General features: G+C 32.1%; 6 protein-coding genes and 1 long non-coding RNA gene across 8 annotated transcripts; 4 read left to right on the top strand and 3 right to left on the bottom strand.

The window, feature by feature from the left end:
- Nucleotides 1-177: 177 nt before the first annotated feature.
- Nucleotides 178-378, top strand: AT1G08177. Its single transcript, NR_139386.1, has one exon. It is a non-coding gene; the product is annotated as an other RNA (long non-coding RNA).
- A 1320-nt stretch (nucleotides 379-1698) lies between these two features.
- AT1G57790 (F-box family protein) lies at nucleotides 1699-3313 on the top strand. Its single transcript, NM_104574.3, has 2 exons — nucleotides 1699-1780; nucleotides 2012-3313. The coding sequence occupies exon 2, from the start codon at nucleotides 2019-2021 to the stop codon at nucleotides 3075-3077; it is 1059 nt and encodes a 352-aa protein (NP_564725.1). The 5' UTR covers nucleotides 1699-1780; nucleotides 2012-2018; the 3' UTR covers nucleotides 3078-3313.
- A 3-nt stretch (nucleotides 3314-3316) lies between these two features.
- Nucleotides 3317-4655, bottom strand: AT1G57780 (heavy-metal-associated domain-containing protein; the record flags this gene model as incomplete). Its single annotated transcript, NM_104573.2, has 5 exons — nucleotides 3317-3743; nucleotides 3827-3909; nucleotides 4031-4250; nucleotides 4369-4457; nucleotides 4570-4655. 5 exons carry the CDS (start codon nucleotides 4653-4655, stop codon nucleotides 3427-3429), a joined length of 795 nt encoding a protein of 264 aa, NP_176089.1. The 3' UTR covers nucleotides 3317-3426.
- A 1201-nt stretch (nucleotides 4656-5856) lies between these two features.
- AT1G57777 (ECA1 gametogenesis family protein (DUF784)) lies at nucleotides 5857-6420 on the top strand. The gene has a single exon (NM_001084267.2). The coding sequence runs from the start codon at nucleotides 5939-5941 to the stop codon at nucleotides 6284-6286; it is 348 nt and encodes a 115-aa protein (NP_001077736.1). The 5' UTR covers nucleotides 5857-5938; the 3' UTR covers nucleotides 6287-6420.
- A 1084-nt stretch (nucleotides 6421-7504) lies between these two features.
- On the top strand, nucleotides 7505-8037 carry AT1G57775 (ECA1 gametogenesis family protein (DUF784)). Its single transcript, NM_001084266.3, has one exon. The coding sequence runs from the start codon at nucleotides 7587-7589 to the stop codon at nucleotides 7932-7934; it is 348 nt and encodes a 115-aa protein (NP_001077735.1). The 5' UTR covers nucleotides 7505-7586; the 3' UTR covers nucleotides 7935-8037.
- Nucleotides 8038-9354: 1317 nt separating this feature from the next.
- Nucleotides 9355-12559, bottom strand: AT1G57770 (FAD/NAD(P)-binding oxidoreductase family protein). The gene is made up of 10 exons (NM_104572.4): nucleotides 12257-12559; nucleotides 11723-11946; nucleotides 11470-11580; nucleotides 11288-11341; nucleotides 11112-11203; nucleotides 10819-11014; nucleotides 10499-10690; nucleotides 10250-10408; nucleotides 9920-10156; nucleotides 9355-9834 (listed from the first exon to the last, which is right to left on the bottom strand). The coding sequence occupies exons 1-10, from the start codon at nucleotides 12399-12401 to the stop codon at nucleotides 9520-9522; spliced, it is 1725 nt and encodes a 574-aa protein (NP_176088.2). The 5' UTR covers nucleotides 12402-12559; the 3' UTR covers nucleotides 9355-9519.
- A 113-nt stretch (nucleotides 12560-12672) lies between these two features.
- AT1G57765 (uncharacterized protein) lies at nucleotides 12673-14571 on the bottom strand. 2 transcript variants are annotated; one of them, NM_001198326.1, is made up of 4 exons: nucleotides 14078-14304; nucleotides 13661-13690; nucleotides 13102-13359; nucleotides 12693-12950 (listed from the first exon to the last, which is right to left on the bottom strand). In NM_001198326.1, the coding sequence occupies exons 1-3, from the start codon at nucleotides 14160-14162 to the stop codon at nucleotides 13121-13123; spliced, it is 354 nt and encodes a 117-aa protein (NP_001185255.1). In that variant the 5' UTR covers nucleotides 14163-14304; the 3' UTR covers nucleotides 12693-12950; nucleotides 13102-13120. The 2 variants fall into 2 exon arrangements, with proteins under 2 accessions (NP_001077734.1, NP_001185255.1); NM_001084265.2 differs by lacking the exon at nucleotides 13661-13690 and having other exon boundaries at nucleotides 12673-12950; nucleotides 14078-14571.
- Nucleotides 14572-14733: the final 162 nt, after the last annotated feature.

Raw genomic sequence — 14733 nt, 5'->3', positions numbered from 1 at the left:
CTTAATATTTTATAACCGAATCGACCTTCTTCTAGAGTTTTTCTTTGTAACGCCTTAAACAAGACTATCCATATTCTTCATAGAATTTTTTGGCCTTATATAAGGAGGAAAGAGTTCTCAGGATCTCCATCAAAATTCTGCAATTTCTGAATTCTGATCATTGAAATTTTACAACCCTAGCTTCAGCCATCCGTTCTGCAGCTGGTCCATGCCATGGCTTATGCTCCATCATGAAACATGTTTTTTGGATGATCCAAATATGTCCAAACCTCGGATGAACAACTTCAAGATTTCATGGGAGAAATAATCAATTTACTTGTGAGGGTTAATGTTTACTGAATCAACTGGTATGAAAGTTTTAACACCCATCTTGGAATTGGTAAGCTATTCTCATCTTTCTATGAAATCACTATATTCTTAGAATCAATATATAGTTATAAATAATGTGATCGACAAAAAAATTACATAAGCATCTTGGCACGAGATTGTTGATTACATAACATTTTGGCTCCTAAAAAAAAAAAACACTGAACGTAGATGAAAGTGGAAGCTAAATAGTAAATACAGCTTTTGCTCTACCTTTAATTCTCTTTTTAATATGATGACCAGAAGATCATCAAATGATTTTAAGACTTTTCTGCTCACTATTTTAAGACTTTTAAGACTTTTCTGCTCACTATTTTTCCTTCCCTTCAGATGATTTCAAATATGCTTTATTGTTGTCTAATAATACGATGAAGTAGGTCAATGAGCATTGAAAAAGAGCTGATTATGAGAAAAGAAAGATACTACATTTCTTCGTTTCTGGTCATGAATTATTCTGCTATGAACTATCAATACAGAGACAATTACAATGTCTTGTTCTCAAAAAGCGTCTAAAGCATAATTTACCTTTGTAAAAACTATTAAGGAGAATCATATATATCAATTCCTTTGATTACTCCTCCAATCACTCTCGTTAATATCTCGTATAGAATAATATCTTTCTCTATAAGTACTCTGTAGAAACGTGTATATAAAAGAGCTCTTGTAATCATTAATAATACAACACAATCTATATTCATAATAAAAACTTTGATATTGGTTACTACAACCTCCAAGTTATTGCTTTTTATATTCTTACTGAAAATACCTTTTCTGTCTGCATACGAACAAAACATATCTCGAGATAGTACCGTTCATGTTTCTTTTACAATGTCAGATACAAAATTACATAATTATTTCCCATACTAACAAAACTATAAATGAAATTAACTCAATTGTCAAATTAAATGTGGTATCCCGAATTATCCCCTACTATATACAAAATTAGATAATGTCCCTACTATTTACGGGACAAGTTTTTCAAAATATAATCTTAGATTATGGAAATTATATATAAATAAAATATGGTAAAATCTTCATTAATTATATTTTTAAAATAATTAGATGTTTTGTATATTATTTTGTGAGAAACAAAATTTGTTAGTCATAAACTAAATACCAAATTTTAAAAATAATAGATAACTGAGAAAAAAAATGAAATCTGATTCCAAAAAAGAAAAGAGTTGAAAGATAGAAATAAATAAGAAAAAATCATCAACTAATATGGAAGACAATTCTATATTTTTTTCTTATTTAATATTTTAACTATTTTCATTTTAAGGGTATTTCATGTATTTAACTACATATTTAACATTTTATTTTATTCTGGTTATTATAATAGTAATCACTCATCACTTATACATCCAGTTGTCTCGTCTCTTCACCTTTCAATCAGAAGAACAGTGAAGTTGAGATCGTAAGTTTTCTTTCCCTCTAATCTCTATCTCTTTTTGCTTCAATTTTGATGTTTTGCATTTCCATCTATCTGATCTGAGTAACAATCTGAATTTCGTATTTGTTGCCCAATTCTGAATTCTTGAATTCAATGATATACACTTAGCCTGATATGAACCAAAATCAATCAAAGTTTTGTCTTTTCATAATCTGATTATTCAATTTTCGATCTTGTTTTATGAACTATTCTCAGATCCATCATGAGCGTGAATACCAATGAAGGGTCCAAGAACCTGTGGAAGGATCTTCCTTTAGAGCTTCTGAGTTCAGTAATGACTTTTCTTGAAATCAAAGATAACGTAAGAGCTTCTGTTGTATGCAAATCGTGGTTCGAAGCCGCAGTTTCAGTTAGGGTCATTGACAAATCTCCTTGGCTCATGTACTTCCCTGAAACCAAGAACACTTACGACTTTTACGATCCATCGAACTGCAAGAAGTATACAATGGAGCTGCCTAAATCGTTAGTTGGCTTTATTGTTCGTTACTCGAAAGATGGATGGTTACTTATGAGCCAAGAAGATTCATCACACTTTGTCTTGTTCAATCCATTTACTATGGATGTTGTAGCCTTGCCTTTTCTTCACTTGTTCACTTATTATCAGTTAGTGGGTTTCTCTTCTGCTCCTACATCTAGTGAGTGTGTGGTGTTTACTATCAAGGATTATGATCCAGGCCATGTCACTATCCGTACTTGGAGTCCGGGTCAAACGATGTGGACTTCAATGCAGGTTGAGTCTCAATTCCTTGATGTTGATCATAACAATGTTGTTTTCTCAAATGGCGTGTTTTACTGTCTTAACCAAAGAAACCACGTTGCGGTTTTTGATCCGTCTTTACGTACATGGAATGTTCTTGATGTACCGCCACCTAGATGTCCCGATGATAAGAGTTGGAATGAAGGAAAGTTCATGGTAGGTTATAAAGGTGACATACTTGTGATTCGTACATATGAAAATAAGGACCCTTTGGTGTTTAAACTCGATCTTACTCGAGGTATTTGGGAGGAGAAGGATACACTCGGTAGTTTAACTATTTTTGTGAGTAGGAAGTCATGTGAATCGAGAACATATGTTAAGGATGGGATGTTAAGGAATAGTGTATACTTCCCTGAGTTGTGTTACAATGAGAAACAAAGTGTGGTGTATTCGTTTGATGAAGGGAGGTACCACCTGCGAGAGCATGATCTTGATTGGGGAAAACAGCTTTCATCTGATAACATTTGGATCGAGCCTCCCAAGAACGCTTTTGAGCTAGTTTAAAAGTATTTTTGCAATGTTTGGTGTTTGAACTTGGCACATCTTAGAGATGATGACTTAGCTCCACTAATATGTTCTTTTGTTGCTATTGTTATTGTTATGTCAATTTTTTGCTCACTGTCTAAGCTCCAAGCTCCTCTTGTTCCTTATTCGATAAAAACAAAATTTCTCTCACACTTCAAGATTTTCATGGGATATAGCTTTATAATAAAAAGATTAAAATGAAATCATACTTTTATTTTGTCCAACTTACATAATACTTTTGGTGAATGAGACATTAAAGTATATCACAAAATGCATAAGGTCCATTAGCATGTTGTATTTTTCATTGTGGACACTTGTTTCGACTATGTTACGAAATAGAACATGCATTAGGATTTTCATCACTAAACATGTAATAATGTTTGGCCATCTCCTTTTCATAATCAGTAATTGGGTTGAGAGATACATTTCTATCCTTGTCGATTTCTTCATAAATATCTGCAAGTCTTTTTTCTTCTTCAGCCTCCCTTAACATCATTTCAGATTCCCACTCCTGTCTTTCCTTTTCAGCTTTTTTAATCTTTTGATGCATCTTCTTATTAAGTTTTCTCGACAGTTCATCCTTATCAAAGTTTCCAATGACCACAACCTTTTTATTTTCTAGATCCACTACATATGTTTCAACACCTAATCATACATAATTCAGACAATTTTATTAAAATAAATCACACATTATATATTATATGAAATTGATAAAACAGATATTATACCTGTGCATTTGGAAATAACTTTTCCAAAATCTTTCTCGTATTTCTCGCAGAGAAATGGTATATCGAACTCCACTTCCATTATACTACAAAACATCATATTAAGAATAGTTAATACAATATGGTTAACAAAAGAAAAAAACACATGTAGTATCTTAAACAAGTAGTTAAAATATTGTTGCTATTTTCTTAGTAAATATTAATTACCTTGTTTCAGGTTTATCAGCATTTTGTGGAACTATTTCATCTTTACTATCTTCATTTTGAACTGTATCATCTACCTTATCTTCACTAGATTTCTCATTCTTCGTCACAATTTCTATCTTTTTACCAGTTTTTTTCTTGAGAGTCTTCACCAATTTATGCAAATTGAAATCACCACTGACCAGGACTTTTTGATCATCTATATCCGTTATGCATGATTTAACTCCTAATAACAACATTGTACAACTTAGAAAAACGTAGATACTATGTAGTTACATTATACAAAATCTGTATTGTGAATAAATATATGTATTGTAAATAAAATTTTCTGATTTTCTTACCTTCGAATTGGCAAGCAACTTTTCTGATCTTTTTCGCGCAATCTTCAAAATTCATCGAAATCTTCAACTTGGCATCTGTTACAATTACACTAGAGAAAATTTGAAGAGAAAAAAAAAAAAGTATCAGTGTAAGAGAAATATATAAAACACACAAAAGTTTTATGTAAAATACATAGATATGTAGAGATTTAAGTAATCTACTTGTCGAGAATGTTTTCTCTTGATTTCGTTAACCAACAACCCATCATAGTTGTGATTCCTTGTGGCTGCTTTAACCAACAACCCATCATAGTTAAATTCCGAAGACAAAAATTAAGTGTTTAAGAATCTTTTCGCTTAAAATCTCTTTTGATCTCTAACACTTAAAACTATATTTACACACATGTGCATATATAGAAGAGAGTTTTCATACATTGAACATGACTAATCAAATTATATAAATTAGCATATAGCCTATTTTATATAAACATTTACACAAAAAATTAATTAATACATATCTTATTATACTTTTTCAAAATCATAATTCTTATCTTTATATTTAATGTATCCAAATTTTGTAATTAGTATTTAAGAAATATTTTTTTCTCAATTAGTATTTTCCTCCATTTCATTTTGTGTTTTATAAAAGTAATCATCCCATATCATATATGAACACTAAAGACACATGTGAACTTAAAGTATTGGATATCATTAAAATTAAGACCATTGTGTATCTAGACTAACAATATACATTAATATTTTAGTAACTAAAAAAGAAAAAATAGTCAGGAGTAAAACATAGTGAGTTATATTTATTTAGATATTTTAAAATTAAATGAATTTTTATCTTTTGAAATTGCTCTAATGTTATTAAGTGTAAAGTAAGTAACTAAAATTATACATAACTATATAATTAATGATAATCTATTTATGTGAATAGATAAATATTAAAATGGCCTAATAAATAAAAGAAAAAGAATATTACAAAAATAATTATTAAAGATTGAAACGTTCATTAAAATAGTTGTTTTTCATTAGATATAATATTTTCAATCAATTTTCTGATTTGCAATTAGTAAATATCTTTAAAGATAATTGAAGTTGAGCAACATATGAGAAAATTGCTAATATGATGATTAGTGATTTTAATCATTCAAAAGATTAGAAAAAGTGTGGTTATATAGTATCTATAATACTAGTATATTAAGATCCGACAATATATGTAAAGTTTGAGCTTCATATCCAATAAATCGGCTTCGGATTTTGATATACTTTTAAATTTTAATCCTTATGTTTATAAGCTGAATTTGATATCAGTTCTTGCATTAATTTCAAATTAAAATTTCAAAAAACAGATTGAAAAAATAAAATTTAACGTATGTTGTTTATTAATTTATCAAGAGGTTAAGAAATTCACATTAATTTCTGAAGTTAATTTGATAATATTTTATTTTAGTTACGTTAGATATTCAATCACCTATAAATAGTTTACATAGCTTCTTGACTAGAATACCAAATAAAAAACATACTTCATTACATTCTTTTCATACAAGAAAAATAAATCGATAAATTCCAAGCATAAGAACAAAATATGGCTAAACTAAGCTCTCATGTTACAGCGTTATTCATTGTTGTAGCTTTAGTGTGTGCGTTTAATCCTGTATTTTCTGTCGAAGAAGCTGAAGCAAAATCATTATGGAACACTTGTCTCGTTAAAATCACTCCTAAATGTGCACTGAATATAATCTATGTAGTTTTTGGAAATGGAACCCTCATTGAGTCTTGCTGCCACGATTTTGTCCAAGAGGGAAAAGTATGTCACGATAATCTCATTAAATATATTGCTGACAGACCAAGCTTAATTGGCCGTGAAATACAATTCTTGAAGAAGAGGGATGACGTGTGGAGTCATTGTGTCTCAATCTCTAAAACTGCTTAAAATATGTGTATTTTTAATATTATTTCGATTGAATATATTTATCTTTCATTGTTGTAACATTTTTGTTACCATAAAGTATTTCTATGTATTTACTTAAATACAAAATAAATTAAAACAATCTCTCGTAAGAAGGATAAATTTCAATTTTTATGATATTTTAAAAACCGAAAAAGGAACATATTTTACATAATCCAAAAATAATAATGTAAGAATAGCATAAGAACACTTTTAGTTCTGTTTATATGTTTTGATATTTGGCTAACTGTATACCAATCAAGGTAACTATAAAAAGATTTTTTTTTGTTCATTTCAAGCAAAAGCAAAAAAAAATTTAAACTTTTTAAAAAATTAATTTTTACTCTTTTCTCACAACAGTCCTAAAATCAAAATCTCATCACACTAACAACCGCTTTTTTTTCTTTCAAAATCTACACAAAACTTCAATTCTGACCTAAAGAGAACGTTCAAAAAGGTGTGTGAAATCTGGTTCTATAGTAAATTGAATTATTTCTCTTTTTAAATTTTATATAAATATTACTATTAAATTCATGTAATAGTTGTGGTAAAGTTCATTAGACTCTCAACCAAAAACTAGGCTAGATTGAACACTCAATCATTTTATTATGTCCAGTACAATCTGTTGCTACCTTTTTAATATTTGGAATGGAGTTTCTTGATTTAAATTCTAGTTTTCCAAATAGTTTACTTAGTATGGGTTCCTTGAGATATGTTTTTTTTGCGTTCATTGATAGATATCATATCTTTAGTTTTTGATGGAAATCTTGCATAATTATTAATCTAAACCATATCCCTCTCTCTAAAACCAATTGTTCTCAAGTTGCTTTCTAATATGGGTAACATAATTAAACAAATTGTGAGTATGGTATTTAATATTTGAACCTTGTAGTTATTTTACTTACAATCTTATCTATGTAAAGTTTGAGCTTCTTATCCAATAAATTTGCTTCAAATTTTGATATATTTTTAAATTTTAGTCCTTAAGTTTCTAAGCTGAACTTGATAGCAGTTCTTGCATTAATTTTGAATTTAAATTTCAAATAACAGATTAAATAGAAAACTTTAGCGTACGTTTTTTATTAATTTATCAAGAGGTTAAGAAATTCACATTAATTTCTGAAGTTAATTTGATAATATTTTATTTTAGTTACATTGGATATTCCATCACCTATAAATAGTTTACATAGCTTCATGTCTAGAATATCAAATAAAAAACATACTTCATTACATTCTTTTCATACAGGAAAAATAAGTCGATAAATTCTAAGCATAAGAACAAAATATGGCTAAACTAAGCTCTCATGTTACAGCGTTATTCATTGTTGTAGCTTTAGTGTGTGCGTTTAATCCTGTATTTTCTGTCGAAGAAGCTGAAGCAAAATCATTATGGAACACTTGTCTCGTTAAAATCACTCCTAAATGTGCATTGAATATAATCTATGTAGTTTTTGGAAATGGAACCCTCATTGAGTCTTGCTGCCACGATCTTGTCCAAGAAGGAAAAGTGTGTCACGATAATCTCATTAAATATATTGCTGACAGACCAAGCTTAATTAGCCGTGAAACACAATTCTTGAAGAAGAGGGATGACGTGTGGAATCATTGTGTCTCAATCTCTAAAACTGCTTAAAATATATGTATGTGTGTTTTTAATATTATTTCGATTGAATATATTTATATTTCATTGTTGTAACATTTTTGTTACCATAAATTATTTTCTATGTATTTACTTTAATAAAATAATAAATTAAAGCAATCTCTCGTAAGATGAAAAATTTCAATTTTTATTTTAAAACAGAAAAACGAAAATATATAACATAATCCAAAAATGATAATGTAAGAATAGCATAAAGAAACTTTTAGGTCTGTTTATATGTTTTGATATTCAGCTAACTGTATAATCCAACCGAGGTAATTACATAAAGAATAAATTTTTCTAACGAAAAAAATTAACCCTTTTTAAAATAATCTTTTACTGTTTCATCACAAAATTCCTTAAATCAAAATTTCCTAACAGTAACCACCGTTTTTTTCAAAATCTACACAAAACTTCAATTGTAAACTAAAGAGAACGTTCGAAAGGGTGTGCGAAATCCGTTTATGTAGTAAACTGAATCATTTATCTTTTTGAATTTATATAAATATTACTTTTAGATTCATGTTATAGTTGTTGTAAAAGTTCATTAGACTCCAAACCCATAAATAGGTTGGCTTAACATTGTGAATATTGTCCGCTCAATCATTTAACTATGTTTAGTTCAATCTGATGCTACCTTTTTCAATGTTTTGAATGGATTTTCTTGATTTAAATTCTAGTTTTTTTCATATGTTTTATCTAGTATGGCATCTGTGAAATATGTTTTTTCGTCCATTGACAGAGGTCATATCTTTTTGGTAGAAGTCTTGCATAATTAATAATTATGGAGCTAAACCATATCCCTCTCTTTTGAATATATTATTCAAGTACTATTTTTGTTTTTTAGATTAAACCCAAAGTTCAAAATATTTTTTTTTTACTATGACTAGCATCATTAAACAAATTCTGGACATGTTAATTTAAATCTTCGATTTTATGTTTAACTTTCAATTTAGTCACGAAATCTTGTTGACTAGGATAATTGAGGCATATATTCTTTTTTTATGCGCCATCAATGGATTTTCGACTTTTTCTCTCTACTTCTTATGATTCTCTCATTTTCTTTGGATTCTCTCTTTTTACTCGAATTCGGAGTTGACTAAAGCAATTACGGCACATCATTAGAAATTCCCCAAATCACAAACCTTAGATCCTCAAAACCAATTTTTGATTTCTTCTCTCTACTTCTACAGATTCACTCCTCTTCTTTGAATTATTTCTTCTTCTTCGAATTCGAAGTAATATCTCGTCTCTAGCTCGATTGATGGCACCGAAAAAGAAAAACTTGTGCTTCAATTGGCTTAGTCAAAAAGAATTTATAATTAAATTAAAAATTTAACATAAAATTGAGGATTTAAATCACCAGATCTATAGTTCCTGATTTAAACTAACCAAAATGGTAAACTAATATTTTAAATGAGATTTTTCTATTTTAAATATAATGATATAATTATATGATATGTACTAATACATTTGAGTTTTTTAAAAAGACATGTCAAAAGCAAGATCATGTCTAACTTTTAAGAATATGAGTTTGAAGGAAACTAACTTTATTATATAAGATTAATATCACATCTTTCTACAAGCCAATGGCATCAAGAAGCTGTGAATGCTTGGAAACAGGAACTAGCGAATTCGCCACAATCGCGCCGCTAGCTGCCACTGCAGGAACTCCGATCCCGGGAAAGGTCGAGTCACCGCAACACAAAAGCTGCGGAATGGGAGTGGAATGGCCAGGAAAAGTACCTTTACCTGCCTCTATTGCAGGCCCATATGTTCCTCTATTCCTCCTTAGAAACCTCTGATGCGTCAATGGTGTTCCAACCAAACTCACCTCGCACTTTTCTCTTTTGAACCCTAGCCCTAATGCCCGCTCAACCGCTCTCCACATCACCTTCACCAAACGGTACCAGTACATTTTGGTTAAGATTTGTTTTTTCGTATTCAGAGAACTGAAGATTACAAAAATGAATAGGTACCTCGGACCGTTGGGATTTGAGATTCTTGTACTCGGCACTTCTTCTATCAAGACCTTCCCACAGACCGAAAGGTTCGGTTCCAGGACAGTAAGCGTGTAGAACATGTTTTCCCGGTGGTGCAAGGTTTGGGCTAAGAACACTAGGGACAGATATCAGAACCACATTCTGGTCAGCATCCACACCGCGGTCCCAGTCATTCACAACGATATGATGAATCTCAAGATCATCTGCTATTCCCTATTCCAGTTCCACTTAAAAAAACATCAAAACCAAGAATATAACAAACACACAAAACTGAAACGTAGGTAAAGTGGATTTTCCTTTTGATACCTCTGCGTCGAATCCCAAGTGAAGATGCATGAATGATTCACATTGAGGTGTTGTGTTCACACCTTTTACATATGATTCTGGGAGAGCTCCTGGAGGTAAGAGCTTTAAAGTATCCCACATCGATGCATTGCTAACCACAGCTTTTCTAGCTCGAACAAACTGAATCATTTCCGTATCAAAAATAAGGAATGATCAGAGAAAAACAGAGAGAATCAAAGATATTTATGCAAATTCATGAATTCTACGTACTTGACCATTCCTTAGCTTGACTCCAACAGCTTTACCATTCTCGATAACAATGTTTTCGACATGACTTTTAAGAGATAGACGTCCACCAAACTTCTCCAAGCCACGGACAAGCGCTTCAACCACAGCACCGGTGCCATCAATAGGGTACTCCAATGTGCAGCCTGGCTTGTACCATTCTGCAAACATGTAGATCTGCACACATAAGAAACAAAGACTTCATTTTAAACCGATCTTTTGCACCAAAAGTATGATAATCTTGTTTCTTTTTTCCATGTTAGACATGTTGTGGAATAAAGGATACAGTTAACATAAGTGGCTACCATCTCTGCTGAAAGTATGCCATCAGATTTGACCCCTGCGAGCAGGAATGCGAGAAGATCAATCCAGTTTCGTATAAACGGGTCTTTTAACTCCAAAGAATCAACGATCTCCGAGAACGGGCGGAGAAGTTTTGTCGCTCCCAACGCTCCTTTAGGACCCATTTTGATAAAAGATTTTAAAAGCGAAGGAGCATATCTAACAAGAAAAAAAAAAGAGAAGTCATTGATAAAAAAAAAACACCTAGGAAAAGATGACTGACTATACACATAGAACAAGGTACTCTGATATATACCTAGCAGCAGCTGTGGAGAGAACACCAAGATCCCCGCGAATAGACAATGGTGGTAACGCCATAGCAGCAGAAGACAGAGGGAGTATTGCTCCCTGCAGGTTCATCATAGTCATGTGGTTATTAGCAGATGAGATCTCACGAGTAGATGTCATTTATATTCACACATAGGCACCCACAAGAAGCTTTTCCCACTCCTGCACTGCGCTTGGACCGGCATATTTCTCAAGATCCTGAATAAAAAAAAAAACACTGAACAAGATCAGAGATACAATAATTGGTTCACCAGAGCATCTAACATTTTCATTATCATTTGTAACTAGAACAAAGCAACATAGCAACATAAGCTAAACTTTTTTACCTTAAAGAAATCCGTAGGGCCTATTCGTGACAAGAAATCACCTTCGGGTAAGTAAACCATCCAAGAATCATATTTCTTACATGGAAATGATTCCCCTAAAGCATCAAGAACCTGAAAAAAAGCACAATCACCTAAAATTCATAAGAGACAAATCCCAAAGACAAAGACTTTGATCAATTTTCATCCCAATCCAAAAGCCCTAAAACCGACATATGGAATAAAAAAAGAGTTTTAAGGAAGAGAAACATTGTACTTGAGCAAGTGGATTTGCTTGAGGACCTCGCGATTGTAAACCAGAAAACAGAGAAGGACCTGAGTCAAACTTGTACCCTTTGATCTCAAAGGAATGAGCAGCGCCACCGGGATGGTCATGACTCTCCAAAACAATCACATCCTGATCATATCTAGCTAACAATGCACCACAACATAATCCTCCTATCCCACTTCCAATTACCACAACATCTGCTTCAGGCTCCCCTAAAACACACACAACCATACACTAAATTACTTACATGACACAAAACTAGCTAACTTTTGGAAACTTTAGTAACTGTTCAATTAGACAACTACTTAATTAGATTCACGACCTAATTCTAGTGTGCTTATTACACACACATTTCAAGAAACAAGGCAATTGTATTTGTATGTTGCAGCATTTGGCAGATTTTTTAGATTCTTGTTTCAGTTACAGAATAAATAGGAAATGCATAAATAACACAAGATCAAATTTTGCTCATATGGGTTCTATAACTCGATCCTTTGCTGAAACAAGTGAGAGAGAGTTAACCAGAGAAGGGTTCTTTAAGATTGCCATTGGAAGAGGCTGATGAAGAAGACGAAGACCGTATGAAGGAAGAAGATCTGATCGTTGGGCGACTAAAGTTATAGAGAAACGGAGACTGAAGCGTCAAGCCGCAGAAATTGGCGGCCATTGGAGAGGACAGATAGAGAGAAACAAGTGTTGTCTCTGTGTGTGGATTTGGCGGGCTTGTTGTTGTTCTTACGTATCAAAAGAGGCCTTAAAACAGCCACGTTGTTACATGCACTAGCTTTATTCTTCGTTTTTCTTTTGTTCAACACTAGATAACAAGTGTCAATGAATATGGGCTAAATTAAAATGGGTACATCTAACTAGCCCAAGCCCATTAATGACAAAAATGGAGGATAATCTTTGGACGAAGAATCACGAAACAGATCAGAGACGACGAGTAAAAAGGTAATGTGATTGGAAATATGTATGATTCTTGGTTGATCTGAGACAAATATCTAAATTGTACAAGCAACAAATCAAAGAACATGGAAGAAGTTGAGAAATTTAAATGTTTTACAATAATTGACCTAACGCTAATGAAGAAACACTTTCTCCAGAGCCTCAAACGGCGAGATCACCCAGAGAATTCGAAATGATCAATCACAATTACATCAGCTTAAGTATATATATACTTCAATATTTCCAATGCCTGTATGATCATCTCATACACCTGCCAAATACAGTTATATCTCATTAACATTGTATGCGTAAATAACAATTTTTATCTATGACATTTCAGTCGTCTCATATTACTACTTATCGATGTTATCATAACGATGGAACTAATAAGTAACAACAAGAGCAAACAATCGAAAACATACCTCAGACATTGCTTTCTTCTTAATCACGTAGGCCTAATTCAACCTCGAGTTCATCATCTTCCTCAAACAGTTTCAATAGCCGAGCATACTGCTCATCTCTTTTCTTCTTTTGCCACAGTTTGTACAAGAAGAACGAAAGTCCCGCTACAGCACCAAACCCGAGCAGTATAAAGATCACTTTCGTGCCTGTTTTGCTGGAAGAAGTATGAGATTCAGCCTTTGCTCCAGTACTTGAACTATTGGGATCACCAGATATACCTGAAAGTATCATAAGCAATAGAATCAACACAAAGCTGCTAAGGATTTCAAGAAGCCTAGAAGATGACGCTATGTTAGCATGAAACAAAATCAGCTTAATCGTAAATTTTGTTGCAGCGAATATCAATAGTCCTGAAGAAGCTACACGATCTATCCTCAAAAGAGTATAGAATCTGTTGCCTATCGCAAGGGAATATGATCAATTGCTACAAGCATATGCTCAATAAAACATAGAAGAGAAAGCAAATGTACAACTCCAAAAGCCAGGAATCGAAAGAACAGTTTCATTGGTCATACATACACTGATACACAGAATCAAGATACAACATTGCTGGTGATTCATACAAGTATATCATGATGCTAGTAACAAATCAGTATACCAAATTGTTATCATTTACCATTTAAACTACAGATAATCAAGAGATCAAAAAGTGACTCAAAAAGACAAACTTTTGACCAAAGCCCAGAAAACACAACTGAATTTTCACTAAACCGACATGTTTAACTTGAAATTACTTGTCTTGATTGTCAAATCAAATTGTGATGCTTTTGAAATCGTAGGAACAGAGAAATCAAACAATGTTTTCTTGGGAAATCGAGAAAGAGCCAAGTCAAGCTAAATCTAGCGGAATCACTACCAAATCTTACAAAACCTAACGATTCTACCTAAGAGAAACAGGTTTGTGAAATTGAAATCACAGATCTGAAGAAGACGAACCTAAGAAGAAGTGGAGACAAATCGAAGCGCAGAGTAGAAGATGCGACCATGAAAGAGTAATCGTCGAGATCGAGATCTCTCTCATATCTCGATGTCTCTTGGATTTTTGCTTGTGCGCAAAGAAGGACCGATTCCTGTTTGGCAGAAGAAGAATAGGAAGAAGAAGCTTCCAATGTTCTTTTTTTTTAGTTGTGCGAGAAAAGAAAACAAAATGAGGAAACGCAAAGAGTTTTGCAGTTTTAGGTAAATTAGCGATGAACAACGTTTATTAGGTGAATAATATAGTTTACTTGGGAGAAATCCTACTAATATTATTTGTAATTATTACATTATTTTTCATAGCAAGAACACGCAAAAAAAATATTTATGGAACATCAAATGTTCTAGTTTATAAAAATTTTATACAAAGATGGACTTAAACTTGAGAGTAGATAGATCTCTCAAAACTTTAATTTGTATTGAGAGGTTGTTTTGGATTCTCACTTGATCCATTTCTTCCGTAAATGAGATTGGTTCTCTCCTTTGGATCGATTTGCACATTATGAATATTACGGGTCGAATAATTTATTGAATTGAAAAAAGGAAAATTGGCAAATATAACCAACAAAAATACTTTAATTGGTAAACTAACACTTCAAACAATAGAAAGAGATATT

This window comes from Arabidopsis thaliana, assembly GCF_000001735.4.
Source record: "Arabidopsis thaliana chromosome 1 sequence".
Taxonomy (NCBI): Eukaryota; Viridiplantae; Streptophyta; class Magnoliopsida; order Brassicales; family Brassicaceae; genus Arabidopsis; species Arabidopsis thaliana.
The sequence above is the reverse complement of the archived record's forward strand: the minus strand, read 5'-3'. Positions and strand labels throughout refer to the sequence as shown.